Source organism: Lethenteron reissneri, chromosome 54 (assembly GCF_015708825.2).
Source record: "Lethenteron reissneri isolate LAM-NWPU_2019-01 chromosome 54, ASM1570882v1, whole genome shotgun sequence".
In the NCBI taxonomy this organism is placed as follows: domain Eukaryota; kingdom Metazoa; phylum Chordata; class Hyperoartia; order Petromyzontiformes; family Petromyzontidae; genus Lethenteron; species Lethenteron reissneri.
Window position 1 is genome coordinate 841,019 of NC_083832.1, and position 22,059 is coordinate 863,077.

The following is a 22,059-nucleotide window of genomic DNA, read 5'->3' on the forward strand; positions in this document are numbered from 1 at the left end:
TCAAATTTTTATTCGTGGGACGAATGACTATTTCGAAGTCACAGAAGAGCTTGCTGCACTGCAAAGCATCAAAGGAACAACTACAGGAGAGGATATCTTTCGATTTAAAGCTTTCGTGACTGCAGGGATTCATCAAGTAATAAAATAATTCTCACGACGTTTCGGCCACAACGCAAGCAGCCGTCCTCAGGTGAAACCCAGGTCTGTTGGGGAGACAGCGTCTGAATGAAACAGCACACGAGCTTGGAGCATATATAAGCTGGGTTGGAAGCGGGGGAAAGAGCGCCTTGACAAAATAATTTGCATATCAAGAGGAATTTAGCATATTTATGGGAAATGCAGGAATGTGATTAGTACTACATATGCCCGTGCTGCATATGTAGTACTAATAACATTCCTGCATTTCCCATAAATATGCTAAATTCCTCTTGACATGCATCTCTCCCCTCTGAGACATATCCTCATCTCAGGAACCATGCACTCAAAATGGCAACCATCTTTGGCAGCACTTATGTCTGTGAACAGACTTTTTCCAGAATGAAACATTTGAAATCTCCAACCAGATCTAGACTAATGGATGCACACTTGCATCACTTGTTACGACTAGCAGTGACAAATATGGAACTGGACATTGACCATCTCATTAGCCAAAAGCAGGCCCATAGTTCCCATTGAAATACTGGCAAGTTTGTTGATTTAACTTTACTTGTTCTTCATTTTAAATATTGTATTTGTTCCCGTTTTGTTTCTTCACTTCAAAATAAGATATATGCAGTGTGCATAGGAATTTGTTCATAGTTTTTTTTTAACTATAGTCCGGCCCTCCAACGGTCTGAGGGACAGTGAACTGGCCCCCTGTTTGAAAAGTTTGAGGACCCCTGATCTTGCGAATGACTGAAACTCTAAGCCCCGCCCTCTCTATGCCCCGCCCTCTCTATGCCCCGCCCTCTCTATGCCCCGCCCTTTCAAGTGGTAAGAGTTTCATTCATGGGCAGTTTGTGGTTGCAGAGATATAGCGATTTCAAATCGGGTCCATCGTTTTGAAACACCCTGTATTCAAGTAGTTCCTTACCTCACTATGGTATTCCTTATTATCCTGTGTTTTTATTGTGTATTTAAACCAATAAAGACCAGTTTGTGACCTAACTGGCTTTGGTCTAGGTAGTTTTTCAGTAATAATGCCCATTTCATTGTTCCGGACGCCTGTCATAGGGTATGGGTATAAAAATCATGGTAACTACAACTAAGCTGCCCCTCCGCAAAGGTTATCATATCAGAATGTCCCACACACATGGATGATTACAAAAATAATTACTAGATTTGTCACCTCAGGTGGTACCAATATGTGATTTTTGTTTTGGTCTGGACCCATGGACTACGAGGGATGTTGTGTTCGGGACACGGTGCTTGCGACGCTGTGCTAGGTACACGGTGCTAGGGATGCTGCGCTAGGGTTTCATCTTTAGAACGATGCAACACAAGAAGCTCCGGCCACCATCAGTGCATGCGTGCATGGGTGGGTATCGGTGGTTGTGTGAGTGCAAGAGTACTGGTGTGCGTGCATACCGGTGTGTGCGAGTGCGTAGGTGCGTACCGGCGTGTGCGAGTGTGTACCGGTGTGGATGCCGGCGCGCAGCTGCAGCGGCTGCAGCGTGCCGTTGAGTCGCAGGCCGTCCGTGTTCACCTGCCGCACGGCCGCCACCAGGTCGAGGGCCATACGCGCGATCTCGTGCGCGTGGACGTCGCCGTTCCTCTCGGGCAGCCCGCTCGCCACCATGTACGCATCTCCAATCGTCTCCACCTCGGCGGCACACACAGGGTGGGGGGGAGACGGGGAGGCGCTCGTCAACGGGTCCATGGCGGAGGCTTCCTCCTGCCCTCGCCGTGCGGAGGGGGCACCGGTGAGGTCCCACGTCTGAAGCGTGGGGCGTGAGGACTGAATGCGCTCCGGAGATTTTGACGGCTGTCGATCGGCCGCGAGAGGAGAGACCGCGGCAGCCACGCGGTGGCAATGCTGTGGGCGTGCTAGCGGGTGCTAGGGGTGACATCATCGCCACCCACCGCACCGACCAATCGGCTGCCAGAACGACCCCCCCGCCCACCAATGCAGCACGGCCGCAACATGACGGCGTCACTCGGTGCCGAGGGAATTGAGTTTATATTTTTAACGACTATTGTCTTTGGTCATTCATTGCATCGATATTGTTGTAAATCTTAATGTCAACTTTGTCAAGTTATGTTTTTTGTTACCGGTTTACTTTTTTTTTACTTTGGCAATTGATGTGCGAGTGAGCTGGGCCGAGCAACCTTCAGTTCTCTCTTGAATTCCGAGGTCTATTTGGATGTATCGGCGGTACATCGGTGCAGCATAACACAACCGGTCCTCATAAAACCGTCTAAAATCAACATATGAATCAGCAAATCTGTTTTTATCGGTCTTTAATTGACCCTGTCGCCAAGTTTGATGTGCTTTGAAAGTTTATTCAGCCAACTAAAAAAGGTTAACATTGACCGTTGGGATTTGGGTCCGTTGAGTCGAGGAACTGTCCGACCAAGCCTAGGGCACAAGGAGACGAAGCTGTTTTTGGAACACGGAGCCAGCCGATCGTCATCAGGCTGGGTGTTGCTATATGGCAACAGACTATGAAGCTTCGTGTTAGGCCGCTCCTATAAGCATTCGTCTTCTGACTGCTTCCACATCATGAGAACCGATGTTGACGCACCACCACCAATATCTTCTGACTGGGGGTTGCAAATGATGGGGAAAATACATAATTATTGTGAAAAATGCGATTTTTTTCCCCCCAACCCCCTTGTGGAGTTGGAGATCGTCAGAAGTTTTAGCGCATACGTGATACTCGAGCTTCCCAAGTCAGCCCGAAAGAGTGGCATCACCTTTAAATATTCTGCCCGAATAAAAACAAGAAAACACACAGAAAAATGTAGCGTTGCCCTCAGCAATCATTTTGACAAGTCGCAGTCCAGTCACAAAAGGTGGGTCACCAAGCTTAACTACCACTGTTGGCATTACCCAACATACCGTTCTCACTAGCAATTGAAACGTTTGCAAATTTTAACTCGCGCTTATTTTAGCCAAGAAAAGCTCTCGGCGTGGGCACAGCATGAAGCATCGCGTGATAGGGCTCAGCGGAGAGAGGACGGTGGGTAGGCACAGCCGAGAGCAGGTGGTCGGCACAGCGGAGGGTGGTGGGCACAGCGGAGGGTGGTGGGTACAGCGGAGAGAGGGCGATGGGCACAGCTAAGAGAGCGTGGTGGGCACAGCGTGAAGCATTACGTGATGGGGCACAGTGGCCGTCTTTGTTTGCGCCCGCTAAAAGGGTCACCGTCAGGTTAAACCCCCACGACGTCGACCTGGAAACGTCGTTCCACAGTGACAGCGCATATTGCTCTGCTACCAGTGTTGCCGTGTCTCTGCGCAGGACGGGGCTCTCGGTCAGCGCAGTCGCGACATTGTCGGTGGAACGTTTTTCAAAGCGGCCCTCTATTTATAAAAAAAAAAATATCTGCAGCACTCCATGGAAATACAAGTGTCAAGCCACCACCGATGAAGTTAATGCCTCGGTATTTCACCGTCGTCTTCATTTAATCGATGCGAAGAGCGTGTTCCGGAGAAACTTGTTTCTCAGGACAAGACAAAACGTGTTTTGTCCTGTCAGAGGGAGGTAATGCAGGGGGTAATGCTCGCGCCTCGCAGCAGGAGGCGCCTAGGTTCGACTCCCGACCTTCCACCTGGAGTTTATATCCTTCACCTGTTCTGCACGGGATTCCTCCGGGTTCTCCGATCTTCGCCCACAGCTAAACCCACACACATACAGCCGGACCCTGGCATTTGACCAAACATCCCACGGCTGAAAAAGTTCTGCCTCGATTGGGATTGCACACGGCAGCAGCAACGGGAAACATCGCCGCCCTCAAGCGAGAGCTTGGCAGGACCCTCCTGAACGATGTGAGTCTTGAGACTCGGCCAGTGAGGATTTCCGGGGCTAAACGAGTGGAAGAATAAAAAACAACAACAATAAATCAGCCCCCCCATCTTTCTATCATAATTGGTTTGGCTCATGTTGACAGGGGTGTGCACATGTGCGTCACAACGTGATGTGATGGGGCCCGCGCATTGCTTCAATAAAAATAAAAGTTGATTATCGATTATCATCGATTTTCCGGCAGTCTCGGGGCCGATTCAGCAAAACCGCTCCAAAGGCTATCGGCACCACAAATATTATATACAGTACATTATACACTACATACAACTTAAACAATGAAAATACTGCACGTCTATATACATCACCCCATGCAGAGTCTTCGAGATTGGAGTGGTAAGTACGGTGCAGTAAATACTTTTTAAAGTAGGATGTAAATTTTTGTCTATTTGTATGTATATTTATGCCAATTTCATGGAGTAAATACATTTCAAGCACTGAAACAAAAACCCATTTAAGAACACCTAAAAATACGTCATCAAAGGATGCACCAAAATCTGCCGAATTATAATCGATGATCGACCGTAAAAAAAGATAAATCAAGAAAGCGAAGTGAGGAGCGTCGTTGCGCATGGTGGCGGCACTACCTTGTAGACATCGTAGGCCTCGATGCGTCTGTCGAAGCACATGTAGAGCGCGTTGAGTAGCTCGACGACCTGCAGCGGCGAGCAGCGCGCCGCGATCTCCGTGAATCGCACCACGTCCGAGAAGAAGATGGTCACCTGCGCGGGAATGGCGGATGGGGGGTACCGTTCGCGTCGTCGTCGGCGTCACACAGGTAATAGCATCGAGGGGCGATGTTGCTGCTGCCGCCGCTGCTGCTTGCCGTGTGATTGTTCAGCATTGCGATGTTGTTTGTTGATGTCATTTTAGCTATGTGAGGAAGCGCAAGCACCCGGAGGAACCCCATGCAGTAACAGGTGGAGAGAGAGAACGTACAGACCCTACTGCACCCTGCCTCTCACGGTGGCTATGATCATGTGCTGCGGCTCCTATCGATGATGTAACGTGTCATTAATTCGTTTCGATTCCGCGGATGCTGCTGCTACTAATTAATTACACAATTTGCTGATGCAGCTGCCCAAGGCTGCTACTTGATAGCGCCGCTGCCGACGGTTATGAGCTGCGGCCACATGCGGGTGAATATGCAGGCGGTTGCTTATGAAGCTCATTCGCCAGGCGACTTCAATACAGCCGCTCAAATCCGTGCAAGAACTAGGGAGAGAAGGTACAGACTCCCCAAACGGACAGGCGCCCGAGTCAGGAATGGAGCCCAGGTGATCGTTCGCCACCGGGCCCGCTGCCCTGGAGCCCATCGCTCTGCTTACTGTGGATCGGATCTTGAAACGCTTTGTGCACCACTCATCGTTGAGCTGCTCTTGCGCCGTATGTAGTCGACCGCGCTAATCGGAGGTCGTGTAGTGGAGTGCTCTGTGCATCCTGGACTATCGCAGGGAGGAGCCGATAACCCCCCCCCCCCCATGTCAGAGAACGGTCTGTAGAAGCAGCCCTCGCGGAACTGCTTTTGAATTTATTTCAGGCGAGTCTCTTGTCCGCACCGTGTAGCAGCGCTTTCCCACACAGCCTGCCACAGAAACAAATTCTTGTCGGGTGACAGGCTGATATACTTACTGACATGGGACCTCCCTTTCCAGTATCAAAATATAAGGGTAAACCTATTCTGCTCACCCCGAGCTCTCAATGTCCTGATAGTGGCATTTTCTTTGTGCTGTTCGCCTTTTGGCGTCTTCTGGTCTAACACTGTTTGAGACTAGCCTCTAAAGAAAACTGTCTCTGGTGTGGACCAATCAGTTAAAAATACAATGCATATGTAATGACAGGGTGACACCTGCCGAACTGTAAGGGTAATTATGGTTATAGCTAGAATACATAATCCCTTATTATGAAGGGGCGTATCTGGGGTAAAGGTCAAGGGCGGAGTCAGTCGGAAGATCCGGGAACTATCCCGAACAGTCTAGAAGGTTTTGGAAAGGGGGCGTGGCCATAGGTGGAGCTTGGCCATGCCAGCAGATATCAGGAGCACCGGACCAGAACTTCGAGGCTATTAGTGTGGGGTCTGGGTCCTGGTTGTGTCTCTGGCATCGTCCTCTCTTCGTCTTCGACCACGTGGCTGTTCTCCTGCAAGACCAGCTCCGTCGCCGCTGCTGCACTCGTCAACCAGCCAGCATAGTGCAGGACGGAGATGGGCTGCGTGTTTGGACAGCCTGGATGTAGCCGCGTTACCAAGTGTATTGCCCTGTGTGCCCTTAATAAATAAGAAGCCTACTAGAAGTGCGTCGGAAGTGGCTCACTACACATATACTACCAGAGCATGTTTTTTGTTTGTTTGCATGTTCGCCACAAGTATGTGTGGTTAATGCAGACATGATTCCTTTGCAAAATGTTTCAGTTTGGTGTTTTAACATCTGAACACAACTGTTTATTGCTGAAAAGGGTAAAACATATTCTAATATACTTACCGTTCGCAGTTGGATTTCGGCTAAACTCAGCGCAGATCCTAGCATAACGTTACGTTATTGTTTATGTATTTAATGCAGATGCCGTTGCACCTTGACTCTCTGCAGTGCGTTGGTACAGAATAATTTTAGTCAGGGTCAGAGCTCTGGAAATTTCTCCCCCCACCCAAAATACTCCACGAGCAATCAACCGATCCAGCACTGGTGGTCTGCTTCACGAAGCATCAACAGCAGAGATAGTGTTAACTGTCGGCAGTTGGAGCCTGGTAGGGAGGGGAACGCGCTCCCCCGAGAGTCTGTGCCACCGCGGAGAAGTGAATTCAGCTCGCGTGCCAGGCACGAGCTGGCTCGGTGTGGTGCGGTGTGGCATGGTAAGTTCGGTGTGGTGTGAAACGGTGTGGTATAGTGTGGTGTGGTGTGGTGCGGTGTGGCGTGGCGCGGTGTAGTGTGGTGCGGTGTGGTGTGGCGTGGCATAGTGTAGTGTGGCACGGTGTAGTATGGTGCGGCCTGGAATGGTATGGTGTGACACGGCTATAGCGCGGTGTCATGTGGAGCGGTGTGGCACGGTGTAGTGTGGCGTGACTCGCCTTGTCGAAGCTCTCTGCCTGCACGTGGTGGCTGGCGCGCAGCTGGGCGGCGACGGCGCGGGGCAGCATCTCGTGCAGGAGCTCCTCGGCGCGCGCTCGTTCAGCGCGCAGCCGGTGCGTGCGGCCCGAAAGGCGGCGCGCTCGCGCGCACAGCCACGCAGTCACGCGCGCGAACGAGGAGAGCGCGAGCGCATGTGCCGCGCACGACGCCAGCGCCAGCACCAGCAGCTGCGGCGGAGGGATTGCGGTGGGGTGAGGGAGACGCAGACCGCGTCATGGGGTTATCTCCGCAGCGGCGAGATGCGCCGGCAGATCGGCAAAGCGCTCTACCGACAGCGCGATCGTTAAGCATCCCCAACGTGCCCATGGGGTGCGAAATAAGTTAAATGTACGCGGGAAGGGAGCGCGGTGCGGGGAGCGCTCACCAGGCTGAGGCCTGACAGGACATCGCGCCGCATGTCCCCAAGGGAGGCAGCCGCCCGCCGCACGAGGCAGCGCTCCAGCGCCACCACGGGCAGCAGGGCCAGCTCCACTCGGGCGGGCGGGCGCTCCTCCTCCTCTTCGTCCGGCGAGCAGCTGCAGTTGCGGCCGCTCAAGATGGCCAGAAGGATGTCCTCTCCACGTGGCCCGGCGCTCCCGCAGTCGCGAGACCGCTCGCGGGGCTCCCGCTCCATGCCTGCGGCCGAGTCGCGGCCTCCCGGGTAACACGCTTCGGCGCAGCGGGCGAAGTGCGGCGAGACCGACCACGCCACGTGAAAGTAGTCGGACCCCATGGCGGCAGCGGCGGCCGCCCCCGGGGCCGGCAGAGACAGCGCCTCGGCCAGGGCCCGGCGAGACACGAGCTCCCGCAGCGCGAGCAGGGCGCGGTAGGCAAGCGCGTCGCGCAGGTGCTGGTTGCGGTGGAGCGCCTGCACGCTCGCCGCCCAGTCGATCGCCCGGTCCGCCGCCAGCGAGTACTCCCGCAGGACGTCGCCGCCGCTGGAGTTCGCCCGAAACGACGAGTGGCCGAGCCCGACGTCGGCGCCGTTCTCCGCTGCGCCTTCCCCCGAGCCGCAGTCCTCGAACATGGCTCCGAAGATGATAGCGATTAATTTGTGCACGGCAGTTGGACGCGAGGGTCCCCCGCCGCCCCTCGCTCCAGCCTCGATTGTGTCACCCGTCGGACTCCCACTCTCCGCGGGGATGTCACCGAGCAGCTCTCCTCCTGCCGACGGGTCACGCCGCTGCAGATTCAAGTCGCGCGATCGTGCAGGTGCCGCCCTGGTGGACGCGGGATCCCAAGTAAATTCCCAGCTCGCATCCTCCTCCTCCGCACCATCGATTTCGGTCTGCGTTTGCGACGCCCAAAATTCAACTTCCTCCCTTTTGAAAGTCACCGCCGGGTTTTCCCAGCTGCCTGCAAGCGCCACGCCAACACCGCCGTGATTCTCGCCACCATCGCCAAGCTCGCCGGGACGAGACGACGCGGACTCCAAAACGCTGCCCTGAGCTCCCTGAGGGCTTGGGCCCGCCGCGGGCTCGGCACGGGCAGCACGTTGTGGTTGCTGGAGGCGCATGAGGTGGGCCCTCCTCTCACTCTGCAGCTGGGCCAGGCGAGCGTGCAGGCTGCCGAGGCCGCAGCCCTGGAGGGAGCAGAGGCGGCACCGCTCGGCGTTGCACAGCTGCTCACAATGCTTGTTCACCCAGGAGAGCCCCACTGAACTGAGTCTCAAGACTGCGTTTCAGGAGGGTCTTGTTAAGTGGTTTTGCAGTAGAGTGGTTTAAGGACCACCATGTGTTTCCCACACAACTCGCGAGTAATTTTTTCGGCAAATTTTGGCCATGACGCAGAACACAAAATGGCCTAACTCTTTTTCAGATTGCTGTGATTTTTTTTTGTTTATGTCCATTGTGAAGCGGACGGTTCATCGTGAAGCGGAGATTTTACACGGTATGGGGGGTTGACGTTGCTGTGCCTAATCCCGATCGAGTAGTATTTAGGTGATTTTGCCGCATTGGGATGTTTTGGCTTGTGCCGGTTCCACTTTTTTCGGTCGTTTTTAGCTACAAGAGTAGGAAACCGGAGAACCCGGAGGAAACGCATGCGGGGGGACAGGGGTGGGAGAACATGCAAACTCCACGCGGAAAGGGCGCCCGAGTCGAGAATTGAACCCGGGACCTTCTCGCTGTGAGGCGCAAGTATTACCACCGCGCAGTCACCACCCTGCTCAGCAGCAGCAGCAACATAATAACAAATGTACGTTATTAGTTTAAAAACGTCAAAAAGTCTCCACTTGTTCGCCATTCCTTATCAACACACGCGTGGAATCTTCTCCAGGTGGCCTCCAGAGCCCGGAGGCAGCACATTTCCTGTGGTGTTGTTGCAAATTCTCAGAAGTACTCACATTGTTTTGAAGCCCCCTGTATAGGAGAGCGCATGGCGAGTGCTACTCCTGGATGAGTCACCCCCATGCATTGCGATTAACTTTGACCGATCGGCACCGGGACTGTCGTGGTGAAGTATGGTCTCACATTCCTCCCCCACTGGCAGTGAAATCCCCTGAGTCGCTTGCCATCATCCATGGGGTGGGGGGGGTTGAGCAAGGGGGTGAGGCTTCAGTCGAGCGTGGAGCGTTACTCCATTGTATCCCCCTGTGTGAGTGTGTGGAGCGTGTACCCCATTGTATACCCTTTGTGTGAGTGGAGCGTTACCCCATTGTATGCCCCTGTGTGTAGCGTGTACCCCATTTTATCCCCTGTGTATCAATGGGTATCTTAGCGTCACCCACAGCCGGCTGCTTGGATTGGACGTGTGGGTGGACTCAGGGGTGGTTTCTTCATTAGGGCGATTGGGCGACGCACCACCAATGTCATTCAACCACAGAGTCACGCTAGCCGTCACTGTGCCTCTGGATATAGTCCAATCAGCGTCATGTCACGTTCTGTGGAGTACCGCCTCTTTTTGGGCGATTTCACTCCGGCTGAGAATCGCCCCGAGTGGCCCCATAGACTTACATTCAAAGATGTTTTTTTTCGACCGGGGGGCGCTGCAATGCATTCTCTATGGCTTCCGGGAGGGCTCGCCCTAGCGTGCTTACGTCATCATACGTAAGCACGTTTCATCCAACAATATAATTTGTCGCCACCTAGTGGAATCTTTAATAAAATAAACTTGAGTGGATTGTATTAATAGTGAGTATAGAAACAGACAAGATGTATTGTAAGAGTCACTTTATTTTTCATTAATATTAAAGAAGTGAAGTTGCCTTTACATGCTTAAGCTGTTAATTTATCCATTGCATGGGTGGACCTTATCCTTATCAATCATCCAGACATTTGCTCCCCCTGAGAGATTTAGCAGGATCCGCCACTGGGTGGACTATAGTGTGTGTGGGTGGACTATGGTGCGTGTGGGTGGACTATGGTGCATGTGGGTGGACTATAGTGTGTATGGGTGGACTATGGTGCGTGTGTGTGGACTATGGTGTGTGTGGGTGGACTATGGTGCGTGTGGGTGGACTATGGTGCGTGTGGTTGGACTATGGTGCGTGTGGGTGGACTATGGTGCGTGTGGGTGGACTATGGTGTGTGTGTGTGGACTATAGTGCATGTGGGTGGACTACGGTGCATGTGGGTGGACTATGGTGCATGTGGGTGGACTATAGTGCGTGTGGGTGGACTATGGTGTGTGTGGGTGGACTATGGTGTATGTGGGTGGACGATTGTGCGTGTGGGTGGACTATGGTGCGTGTGGGTGGACTATGGTGTGTATGGGTGGACTATGGTGTGTGTGGGTGGACCATGGTGTGTGTGGGTGGACTATAGTGTGTGTGGGTGGACTATAGTGCGTGTGGGTGGACTATGGCGTGTGTGGGTGGACTATGGTGTGTGTGTGTGTGGACTATGGTGCGTGTGGTCTATGGTGCGTGTGGGTGGACTATGGTGCATGTGGGTGGACTATGGTGCGTGTGGGTGGACTATGGTGCGTGTGGGTGGACTATGGTGCGTGTGGGTGGACTATAGTGTGTGTGGGTAGACTATGGTGCATGTGGGTGAACAATGATGTGTGTGGGTGGACTATGGTGCGTGTGGGTGGACTATGGTGCGTGTGGGTGGACTATTGTGTGTGTGGGTGGACTATGGTGCATGTGGGTCGACCATGGTGTGTGTGGGTGGACTATGGTGTGTGTGGGTGGACTATGGTGTGTGTGGGTAGACTATGGTGTGTGTGGGTGAATTATGGTGTGTGTGGGTAGACTATAGTGCATGTGGGTGGACTATGGTGCGTGTGGGTGGACTATGGTGTGTGTGTGTGTGGACTATGGTGCGTGTGGTCCATGGTGGGTGTGGGTGGACTATGGTGCATGTGGGTGGACTATGGTGCGTGTGGGTGGACTATGGTGTGTATGGGTGAACTATGGTGTGTGTGGGTGGACTATGGTGCATGTGGGTGGACTATGGTGCATGTGGGTGGACTATGGTGCGTGTGGGTGGACTATGGTGCGTGTGGGTGGACTATAGTGTGTGTGGGTAGACTAGGGTGCATGTGGGTGGACTATGATGTGTGTGGGTGGACTATGGTGCGTGTGGGTGGACTATGGTGCGTGTGGGTGGATTATGGGGTGTGTGGGTAGACTATAGTGCATGTGGGTGGACTATGGTGCGTGTGGGTGGACTATGGTGTGTGTGTGTGGACTATGGTGCGTGTGGTCTATGGTGGGTGTGGGTGGACTATGGTGCGTGTGGGTGGACTATGGTGTGTATGGGTGAACTATGGTGTGTGTGGGTGGACTATGGTGCATGTGGGTGGACTATGGTGTGTGTGGGTGTACTATGGTGCGTGTCGGTGGACTATAGTGCGTGTGGGTGGATTATGGTGCGTGTGGGTTGACTATGGTGCGTGTGGGTGGACTATGATGTGTGTGGGTAGACTATAGTGCGAGTGGGTGGACTATGGTGTGTGTGGGTGGATTATACTGTGTGGTTGGACTATAGTGTGTGTGGGTGGACTATGGTGTGTGTGGGTGGACTATAGTGTGTGTGGGTGAACTATGGTGTGTGTGGGTGGACTATATTGTGTGTGGGTGGACTATGGTGTGTGTGGGTGGACTATAGTGCGTGTGGGTGGACTATGGTGCGTGTGGGTGGACTATGGTGCATGTGGGTGGACTATGGTGCGTGTGGGTGGACTATGGCGCGTGTGGGTGGACTATGGTGTGTGTGTGGACTATGGTGCGTGTGGTCTATGGTGCATGTGGGTGGACTATGGTGCATGTGGGTGGACTATGGTGCGTGTGGGTGGACTATGGTGTGTGTGGGTGGACTATGGTGTGTGTGGGTGGATTATGGTGTGTGTGGGTAGACTATAGTGCATGTGGGTGGACTATGGTGCGTATGGGTGGACTATGGTGTGTGTGTGTGGACTATGGTGCGTGTGGTCTATGGTGGGTGTGGGTGGACTATGGTGCATGTGGGTGGACTATGGTGCGTGTGGGTGGACTATGGTGTGTATGGGTGAACTATGGTGTGTGTGGGTGGACTATGGTGCATGTGGGTGGACTATGGTGCGTGTGGGTGGACTATGGTACGTGTGGGTGGACTATGGTGCGTGTGGGTGGACTATAGTGCGTGTGGGTGGACTATAGTGTGTGTGGGTAGACTATGGTGCGTGTGGGTGGACTATGATGTGTGTGGGTGGACTATGGTGCGTGTGGGTGGACTATGGTGCGTGTGGGTGGACTATTGTGTGTGTGGGTGGACTATGGTGCATGTGGGTGGACCATGGTGTGTGTGGGTGGACTATGGTGTGTGTGGGTGGACTATGGTGTGTGTGGGTAGACTATGGTGTGTGTGGGTAGATTATGGGGTGTGTGGGTAGACTATAGTGCATGTGGGTGGACTATGCTGCGTGTGGGTGGACTATGGTGTGTGTGTGTGGACTATGGTGCGTGTGGTCTATGGTGGGTGTGGGTGGACTATGGTGCATGTGGGTGGACTATGGTGCGTGTGGGTGGACTATGGTGTGTATGGGTGAACTATGGTGTGTGTGGGTAGACTATGGTGCATGTGGGTGGACTATGGTGCGTGTGGGTGTACTATGGTGCGTGTCGGTGGACTATGGTGCGTGTGGGTGGATTATGGTGCGTGTGGGCTGACTATGGTGCGTGTGGGTGGACTATGGTGTGTGTGGGTGGACTATAGTGCGAGTGGGTGGACTATGGTGTGTGTGCGTGGATTATAGTGTGTGGGTGGACTATAGTGTGTGTGGGTGGACTATGGTGTGTGTGGGTGTACTATAGTGTGTGTGGGTGAACTATGGGGTGTGTGGGTGGACTATATTGTGTGTGGGTGGACTATGGTGTGTGTGGGTGGACTATAGTGCATGTGCGTGGACTATAGTGCGTGTGGGTGGACTATGGTGCATGTGGGTGGACTATGGTGCGTGTGGGTGGACTATGGCGCGTGTGGGTGGACTATGGTGTGTGTGTGGACTATGGTGCGTGTGGTCTATGGTGCATGTGGGTGGACTATGGTGCATGTGGGTGGACTATGGTGCGTGTGGGTGGACTATGGTGTGTGTGGGTGGACTATGGTGTGTGTGGGTGGACTATGGTGCTTGTGGGTGGACTATGGTGTGTGTGGGTGTACTATGGTGCGTGTGGGTGGACTATGGTGTGTGTGTGTGTGGACTATGGTGCGTGTGGTCTATGGTGCATGTGGGTGGACTATGGTGCATGTGGGTGGACTATGGTGCGTGTGGGTGGACTATGGTGCGTGTGGGTGGACTATGGTGCGTGTGGGTGGACTATAGTGTGTGTGGGTAGACTATGGTGCATGTGGGTGGACAATGATGTGTGTGGGTGGACTATGGTGCGTGTGGGTGGACTATGGTGCGTGTGGATGGACTATTGTGTGTGTGGGTGGACTATGGTGCATGTGGGTCGACCATGGTGTGTGTGGGTGGACTATGGTGTGTGTGGGTGGACTATGGTGTGTGTGGGTAGACTATGGTGTGTGTGGATGGATTATGGTGGGTGTGGGTAGACTATACTGCATGTGGGTGGACTATGGTGCGTGTGGGTGGGCTATGGTGTGTGTGTGTGGACTATGGTGCGTGTGGTCTATGGTGGGTGTGGGTGGACTATGGTGCTTGTGGGTGGACTATGGTGCGTGTGGGTGGACTATGGTGTGTATGGGTGAACTATGGTGTGTGTGGGTGGACTATGGTGCATGTGGGTGGACTATGGTGCGTGTGGGCGGACTATGGTGCGTGTGGGTGGACTATGGTGCGTGTGGGTGGACTATGGTGCGTGTGGGTGGACTATAGTGTGTGTGGGTAGACTATGGTGCGTGTGGGTGGACTATGATGTGTGTGGGTGGACTATGGTGTGTGTGCGTGGATTATAGTGTGTGGGTGGACTATAGTGTGTGTGGGTGGACTATGGTGTGTGTGGGTGTACTATAGTGTGTGTGGGTGAACTATGGGGTGTGTGGGTGGACTATATTGTGTGTGGGTGGACTATGGTGTGTGTGGGTGGACTATAGTGCATGTGCGTGGACTATAGTGCGTGTGGGTGGACTATGGTGCATGTGGGTGGACTATGGTGCGTGTGGGTGGACTATGGCGCGTGTGGGTGGACTATGGTGTGTGTGTGGACTATGGTGCGTGTGGTCTATGGTGCATGTGGGTGGACTATGGTGCATGTGGGTGGACTATGGTGCGTGTGGGTGGACTATGGTGTGTGTGGGTGGACTATGGTGTGTGTGGGTGGACTATGGTGCTTGTGGGTGGACTATGGTGTGTGTGGGTGTACTATGGTGCGTGTGGGTGGACTATGGTGTGTGTGTGTGTGGACTATGGTGCGTGTGGTCTATGGTGCATGTGGGTGGACTATGGTGCATGTGGGTGGACTATGGTGCGTGTGGGTGGACTATGGTGCGTGTGGGTGGACTATGGTGCGTGTGGGTGGACTATAGTGTGTGTGGGTAGACTATGGTGCATGTGGGTGGACAATGATGTGTGTGGGTGGACTATGGTGCGTGTGGGTGGACTATGGTGCGTGTGGATGGACTATTGTGTGTGTGGGTGGACTATGGTGCATGTGGGTCGACCATGGTGTGTGTGGGTGGACTATGGTGTGTGTGGGTGGACTATGGTGTGTGTGGGTAGACTATGGTGTGTGTGGATGGATTATGGTGTGTGTGGGTAGACTATACTGCATGTGGGTGGACTATGGTGCGTGTGGGTGGGCTATGGTGTGTGTGTGTGGACTATGGTGCGTGTGGTCTATGGTGGGTGTGGGTGGACTATGGTGCTTGTGGGTGGACTATGGTGCGTGTGGGTGGACTATGGTGTGTATGGGTGAACTATGGTGTGTGTGGGTGGACTATGGTGCATGTGGGTGGACTATGGTGCGTGTGGGCGGACTATGGTGCGTGTGGGTGGACTATGGTGCGTGTGGGTGGACTATGGTGCGTGTGGGTGGACTATAGTGTGTGTGGGTAGACTATGGTGCGTGTGGGTGGACTATGATGTGTGTGGGTGGACTATGGTGCGTGTGGGTGGACTATGGTGCGTGTGGGTGGACTATTGTGTGTGTGGGTGGACTATGGTGCATGTGGGTGGACCATGGTGTGTGTGGGTGGACTATGGTGTGTGGGTGGACTATGGTGTGTGTGGGTAGACTATGGTGTGTGTGGGTGGATTATGGGGTTTGTGGGTAGACTATAGTGCATGTGGGTGGACTATGGTGCGTGTGGGTGGACTGTGGTGTGTGTGTGTGGACTATGGTGCGTGTGGTCTATGGTGGGTGTGGGTGGACTATGGTGCATGTGGGTGGACTATGGTGCGTGTGGGTGGACTATGGTGCATGTGGGTGGACTATGGTGTGTGTGAGTGTACTATGGTGCGTGTCGGTGGACTATAGTGCGTGTGGGTGGATTATGGTGCGTGTGGGTTGACTATGGTGCATGTGGGTGGACTATGATGTGTGTGGGTGGACTATAGTGCGAGTGGGTGGACTATGGTGCGTGTGGGTGGACTATGGTGCGTGTGGGTGGACTATTGTGTGTGTGGGTGGACTATGGTGCATGTGGGTGGACCATGGTGTGTGTGGGTGGACTATGGTGTGTGGGTTGACTATGGTGTGTGTGGGTAGACTATGGTGTGTGTGGGTGGATTATGGGGTTTGTGGGTAGACTATAGTGCATGTGGGTGGACTATGGTGCGTGTGGGTAGACTATGGTGTGTGTGTGTGGACTATGGTGCGTGTGGTCTATGGTGGGTGTGGGTGGACTATGGTGCATGTGGGTGGACTATGGTGCGTGTGGGTGGACTATGGTGTGTATGGGTGAACTATGGTGTGTGTGGGTGGACTATGGTGCATGTGGGTGGACTATGGTGTGTGTGAGTGTACTATGGTGCGTGTCGGTGGACTATAGTGCGTGTGGGTGGATTATGGTGCGTGTGGGTTGACTATGGTGCATGTGGGTGGACTATGATGTGTGTGGGTGGACTATAGTGTGAGTGGGTGGACTATGGTGTGTGTGGGTGGATTATACTGTGTGGGTGGACTATAGTGTGTGTGGGTGGACTATGGTGTGTGTGGGTGGACTATAGTGTGTGTGGGTGAACTATGGTGTGTGTGGGTGGACTATATTGTGTGTGGGTGGACTATGGTGTGTGTGGGTGGACTATAGTGCGTGTGGGTGGACTATAGTGCGTGTGGGTGGACTATGGTGCGTGTGGGTGGACTATGGCGCGTGTGGGTGGACTATGGTGTGTGTGTGGACTATGGTGCGTGTGGTCTATGGTGCATGTGGGTGGACTATGGTGCATGTGGGTGGACTATGGTGCGTGTGGGTGGACTATGGTGTGTGTGGGTGGACTATGGTGTGTGTGGGTGGATTATGGTGTGTGTGGGTAGACTATAGTGCATGTGGGTGGACTATGGTGCGTGTGGGTGGACTATGGTGTGTGTGTGTGGACTATGGTGCGTGTGGTCTATGGTGGGTGTGGGTGGACTATGGTGCATGTGGGTGGACTATGGTGCGTGTGGGTGGACTATGGTGTGTATGGGTGAACTATGGTGTGTGTGTGGACTATGGTGCATGTGGGTGGACTATGGTGCGTGTGGGTGGACTATGGTGCGTGTGGGTGGACTATGGTGCGTGTGGGTGGACTATGGTGCGTGTGGGTGGACTATAGTGTGTGTGGGTAGACTATGGTGCGTGTGGGTGGACTATGATGTGTGTGGGTGGACTATGGTGCGTGTGGGTGGACTATGGTGCATGTGGGTGGACTATTGTGTGTGTGGGTGGACTATGGTGCATGTGGGTGGACCATGGTGTGTGTGGGTGGACTATGGTGTGTGTGGGTGGACTATGGTGTGTGTGGGTGGACTATGGTGTGTGTGGGTAGACTATGGTGTGTGCGGGTGGATTATGGGGTGTGTGGGTAGACTATAGTGCATGTGGGTGGACTATGGTGCGTGTGGGTGGACTATAGTGTGTGTGTGTGGACTATGGTGCGTGTGGTCTATGGTGGGTGTGGGTGGACTATGGTGCATGTGGGTGGACTATGGTGCGTGTGGGTGGACTATGGTGTGTATGGGTGAACTATGGTGTGTGTGGGTGGACTATGGTGCATGTGGGTGGACTATGGTGCGTGTGGGTGTACTATGGTGCGTGTCGGTGGACTATGGTGCGTGTGGGTGGATTATGGTGCGTGTGGGTTGACTATGGTGTGTGTGGGTGGACTATGGTGTGTGTGGGTGGACTATAGTGCGAGTGGGTGGACTATGGTGTGTGTGGGTGGATTATAGTGTGTGGGTGGACTATAGTGTGTGTGGGTGGACTATGGTGTGTGTGGGTGGACTATAGTGTGTGTGGGTGAACTATGGTGTGTGTGGGTGGACTATATTGTGTGCGGGTGGACTATGGTGTGTGTGGGTGGACTATAGTGCGTGTGGGTGGACTATAGTGCGTGTGGGTGGACTATGGTGCATGTGGGTGGACTATGGTGCGTGTGGGTGGACTATGGCGCGTGTGGGTGGACTATGGTGTGTGTGTGGACTATGGTGCGTGTGGTCTATGGTGCATGTGGGTGGACTATGGTGCATGTGGGTGAACTATGGTGCGTATGGGTGGACTATGGTGCGTGTGGGTGGACTATGGTGTGTGTGGGTGGACTATGGTGTGTGTGGGTGGACTATGGTGCTTGTGGGTGGACTATGGTGTGTGTGGGTGTACTATGGTGGGTGTGGGTGGACTATAGTGCATGTGGGTGGATTATGGTGCGTGTGGGTTGACTATGGTGCATGTGGGTGGACTATGGTGCGTGTGGGTGGACTATAGTGCGAGTGGGTGGACTATGGTGTGTGTGAGTGGATTATAGTGTGTGGGTGGACTATGGTGCATGTGGGTGGACTATGGTGCGTGTGGGTGGACTATGGTGTGTGTGGGTGGACTATGGTGTGTGTGTGGACTATGGTGTGTGGGTGGACTATGGTGCATGTGGGTGGACTATGGTGTGTGTGGGTGGACTATGGTGCGTGTGGTCTATGGTGCGTGTGGGTGGACTATGGTTGCGTGTGGGTGGACTATGGTGCGTGTGGGTGGACTATAGTGTGTGTGGGTAGACTATGGTGCGTGTGGGTGGACTATGGTGTGTGTGGGTGGACTATTGTGCATGTGGGTGGACCATGGTGTGTGTGGGTGGACTATGGTGTGTGTGGGTGGACTATGGTGTGTGTGGGTAGACTATGGTGTGTGTGGGTGGATTATGGGGTGTGTGGGTAGACTATAGTGCATGTGGGTGGACTATGGTGCGTGTGGGTGGACTATGGTGTGTGTGTGTGGACTATGGTGCGTGTGGTCTATGGTGGGTGTGGGTGGACTATGGTGCATGTGGGTGGACTATGGTGCGTGTGGGTGGACTATGGTTTGTATGGGTGAACTATGGTGTGTGTGGACTATGGTGCATGTGGGTGGACTATGGTGTGTGTGGGTGTACTATGGTGCGTGTCGGTGGACTATAGTGCGTGTGGGTGGATTATGGTGCGTGTGGGTTGACTATGGTGCGTGTGGGTGGACTATGGTGTGTGTGGTGGACTATAGTGCGAGTGGGTGGACTATGGTGTGTGTGGGTGGATTATAGTGTGTGGGTGGACTATGGTGCGTGTGGGTGGACTATGGTGTGTATGGGTGAACTATGGTGTGTGTGGGTGGACTATGGTGCATGTGGGTGGACTATGGTGTGTGTGAGTGTACTATGGTGCGTGTGGGTGGACTATAGTGCATGTGGGTGGATTATGGTGCGTGTGGGTTGACTATGGTGCATGTGGGTGGACTATGATGTGTGTGGGTGGACTATAGTGCGAGTGGGTGGACTATGGTGTGTGTGGGTGGATTATACTGTGTGGGTGGACTATAGTGTGTGTGGGTGGACTATGGTGTGTGGGTGGACTATAGTGTGTGTGGGTGAATTATGGTGTGTGTGGGTGGACTATATTGTGTGTGGGTGGACTATGGTGTGTGTGGGTGGACTATAGTGCGTGTGGGTGGACTATAGTGCGTGTGGGTGGACTATGGTGCGTGTGGGTGGACTATGGCGCGTGTGGGTGGACTATGGTGTGTGTGTGGACTATGGTGCGTGTGGTCAATGGTGCATGTGGGTGGACTATGGTGCATGTGGGTGGACTATGGTGCGTGTGGGTGGACTATGGTGTGTGTGGGTGGACTATGGTGTGTGTGGGTGGATTATGGTGTGTGTGGGTAGACTATAGTGCATGTGGGTGGACTATGGTGCGTGTGGGTGGACTATGGTGTGTGTGTGTGGACTATGGTGCGTGTGGTCTATGGTGGGTGTGGGTGGACTATGGTGCATGTGGGTGGACTATGGTGCGTGTGGGTGGACTATGGTGTGTATGGGTGAACTATGGTGTGTGTGTGGACTATGGTGCATGTGGGTGGACTATGGTGCGTGTGGGTGGACTATGGTGCGTGTGGGTGGACTATGGTGCGTGTGGGTGGACTATGGTGCATGTGGGTGGACTATAGTGCGTGTGGGTGGACTATAGTGCGTGTGGGTGGACTATGGTGCGTGTGGGTGGACTATGGCGCGTGTGGGTGGACTATGGTATGTGTGTGGACTATGGTGCGTGTGGTCTATGGTGCATGTGGGTGGACTATGGTGCATGTGGGTGGACTATGGTGCGTGTGGGTGGACTATGGTGCGTGTGGACTTGGGGTGCGTGTGGTGGACTATGGTGCGTGTGGGTGGACTATAGTGTGTGTGGGTAGACTATGGTGCGTGTGGGTGGACTATGATGTGTGTGGGTGGACTATGGTGCGTGTGGGTGGACTATGGTGCGTGTGGGTGGACTATTGTGTGTGTGGGTGGACTATGGTGCATGTGGGTGGACTATGGTGTGTGTGGGTGGACTATGGTGTGTGTGGGTGGACTATGGTGTGTGTGGGTAGACTATGGTGTGTGCGGGTGGATTATGGGGTGTGTGGGTAGACTATAGTGCATGTGGGTGGACTATGGTGCGTGTGGGTGGACTATGGTGTGTGTGTGTGGACTATGTTGTGTGTGGGTGGACTATGGTGCATGTGGGTGGACTATGGTGCGTGTGGGTGTACTATGGTGCGTGTCGGTGGACTATGGTGCGTGTGGGTGGATTATGGTGCGTTTGGGTTGACTATGGTGCTTGTGGGTGGACTATGGTGTGTGTGGGTGGACTATAGTGCGAGTGGGTGGACTATGGTGTGTGTGGGTGGATTATAGTGTGTGGGTGGACTATAGTGTGTGTGGGTGGACTATGGTGTGTGTGGGTGGACTATAGTGTGTGTGGGTGAACTATGGTGTGTGTGGGTGGACTATATTGTGTGCGGGTGGACTATGGTGTGTGTGGGTGGACTATAGTGCGTGTGGGTGGACTATAGTGCGTGTGGGTGGACTATGGTGCATGTGGGTGGACTATGGTGCGTGTGGGTGGACTATGGCGCGTGTGGGTGGACTATGGTGTGTGTGTGGACTATGGTGCGTGTGGTCTATGGTGCATGTGGGTGGACTATGGTGCATGTGGGTGGACTATGGTGCGTGTGGGTGGACTATGGTGCGTGTGGGTGGACTATGGTGTGTGTGGGTGGACTATGGTGTGTGTGGGTGGACTATGGTGCTTGTGGGTGGACTATGGTGTGTGTGGGTGTACTATGGTGGGTGTGGGTGGACTATAGTGCATGTGGGTGGATTATGGTGCGTGTGGGTTGACTATGGTGCGTGTGGGTGGACTATGGTGCGTGTGGGTGGACTATAGTGCGAGTGGGTGGACTATGGTGTGTGTGAGTGGATTATAGTGTGTGGGTGGACTATGGTGCATGTGGGTGGACTATGGTGCATGTGGGTGGACTATGGTGTGTGTGGGTGGACTATGGTGTGTGTGTGGACTATGGTGTGTGGGTGGACTATGGTGCATGTGGGTGGACTATGGTGTGTGTGGGTGGACTATGGTGCGTGTGGTCTATGGTGCGTGTGGGTGGACTATGGTTGCGTGTGGGTGGACTATGGTGTGTGTGTGGACTATGGTGCGTGTGGTCTATGGTGCATGTGGGTGGACTATGGTGCATGTGGGTGAACTATGGTGCGTATGGGTGGACTATGGTGCGTGTGGGTGGACTATGGTTGCGTGTGGGTGGGACTATGGTGTGTGTGTGGACTATGGTGCGTGTGGTCTATGGTGCATGTGGGTGGACTATGGTGCATGTGGGTGAACTATGGTGCGTATGGGTGGACTATGGTGCGTGTGGGTGGACTATGGTTGTGTGGGTGGGTGGACTATGGTGTGTGGGTGGACTATGGTGCTTGTGGTGGGACTATGGTGTGTGGGTGTACTAGGGTGGGTGTGGGTGGACTATAGTGCATGTGGGTGGATTATGGTGCGTGTGGGTTGAACTATGGTGCATGTGGGTGGACTATGGTGCGTGTGGGTGGGACTATAGTGAGTGGGTGAC

At 53.9% G+C, this 22,059-nt stretch overlaps 2 protein-coding genes across 2 annotated transcripts in view; one reads left to right on the forward strand and one right to left on the reverse strand.

Annotated features, from left to right (window-relative positions):
* The window catches only part of LOC133356450 (uncharacterized), a 14,526-nt gene extending 13,074 nt beyond the window's left edge, over window positions 1-1,452 (forward strand). Inside the window, exon 3 of the mRNA XM_061573983.1 lies at window positions 1,425-1,452. Within this exon, the coding sequence (XP_061429967.1) occupies window positions 1,425-1,452 (28 nt within the window). The remainder of the gene's footprint in view (window positions 1-1,424) is intronic.
* A 10-nt stretch (window positions 1,453-1,462) lies between these two features.
* Window positions 1,463-22,059, reverse strand: part of LOC133356451 (uncharacterized) — a 69,645-nt gene continuing 49,048 nt past the window's right edge. The window contains exons 5-9 of the mRNA XM_061573984.1: window positions 7,491-8,726; window positions 7,066-7,293; window positions 4,589-4,723; window positions 1,615-1,801; window positions 1,463-1,485 (exon numbers count right to left, since the gene is read on the reverse strand). Coding sequence (XP_061429968.1) covers window positions 1,463-1,485; window positions 1,615-1,801; window positions 4,589-4,723; window positions 7,066-7,293; window positions 7,491-8,726 — 1,809 coding nt within the window. The remainder of the gene's footprint in view (window positions 1,486-1,614; window positions 1,802-4,588; window positions 4,724-7,065; window positions 7,294-7,490; window positions 8,727-22,059) is intronic.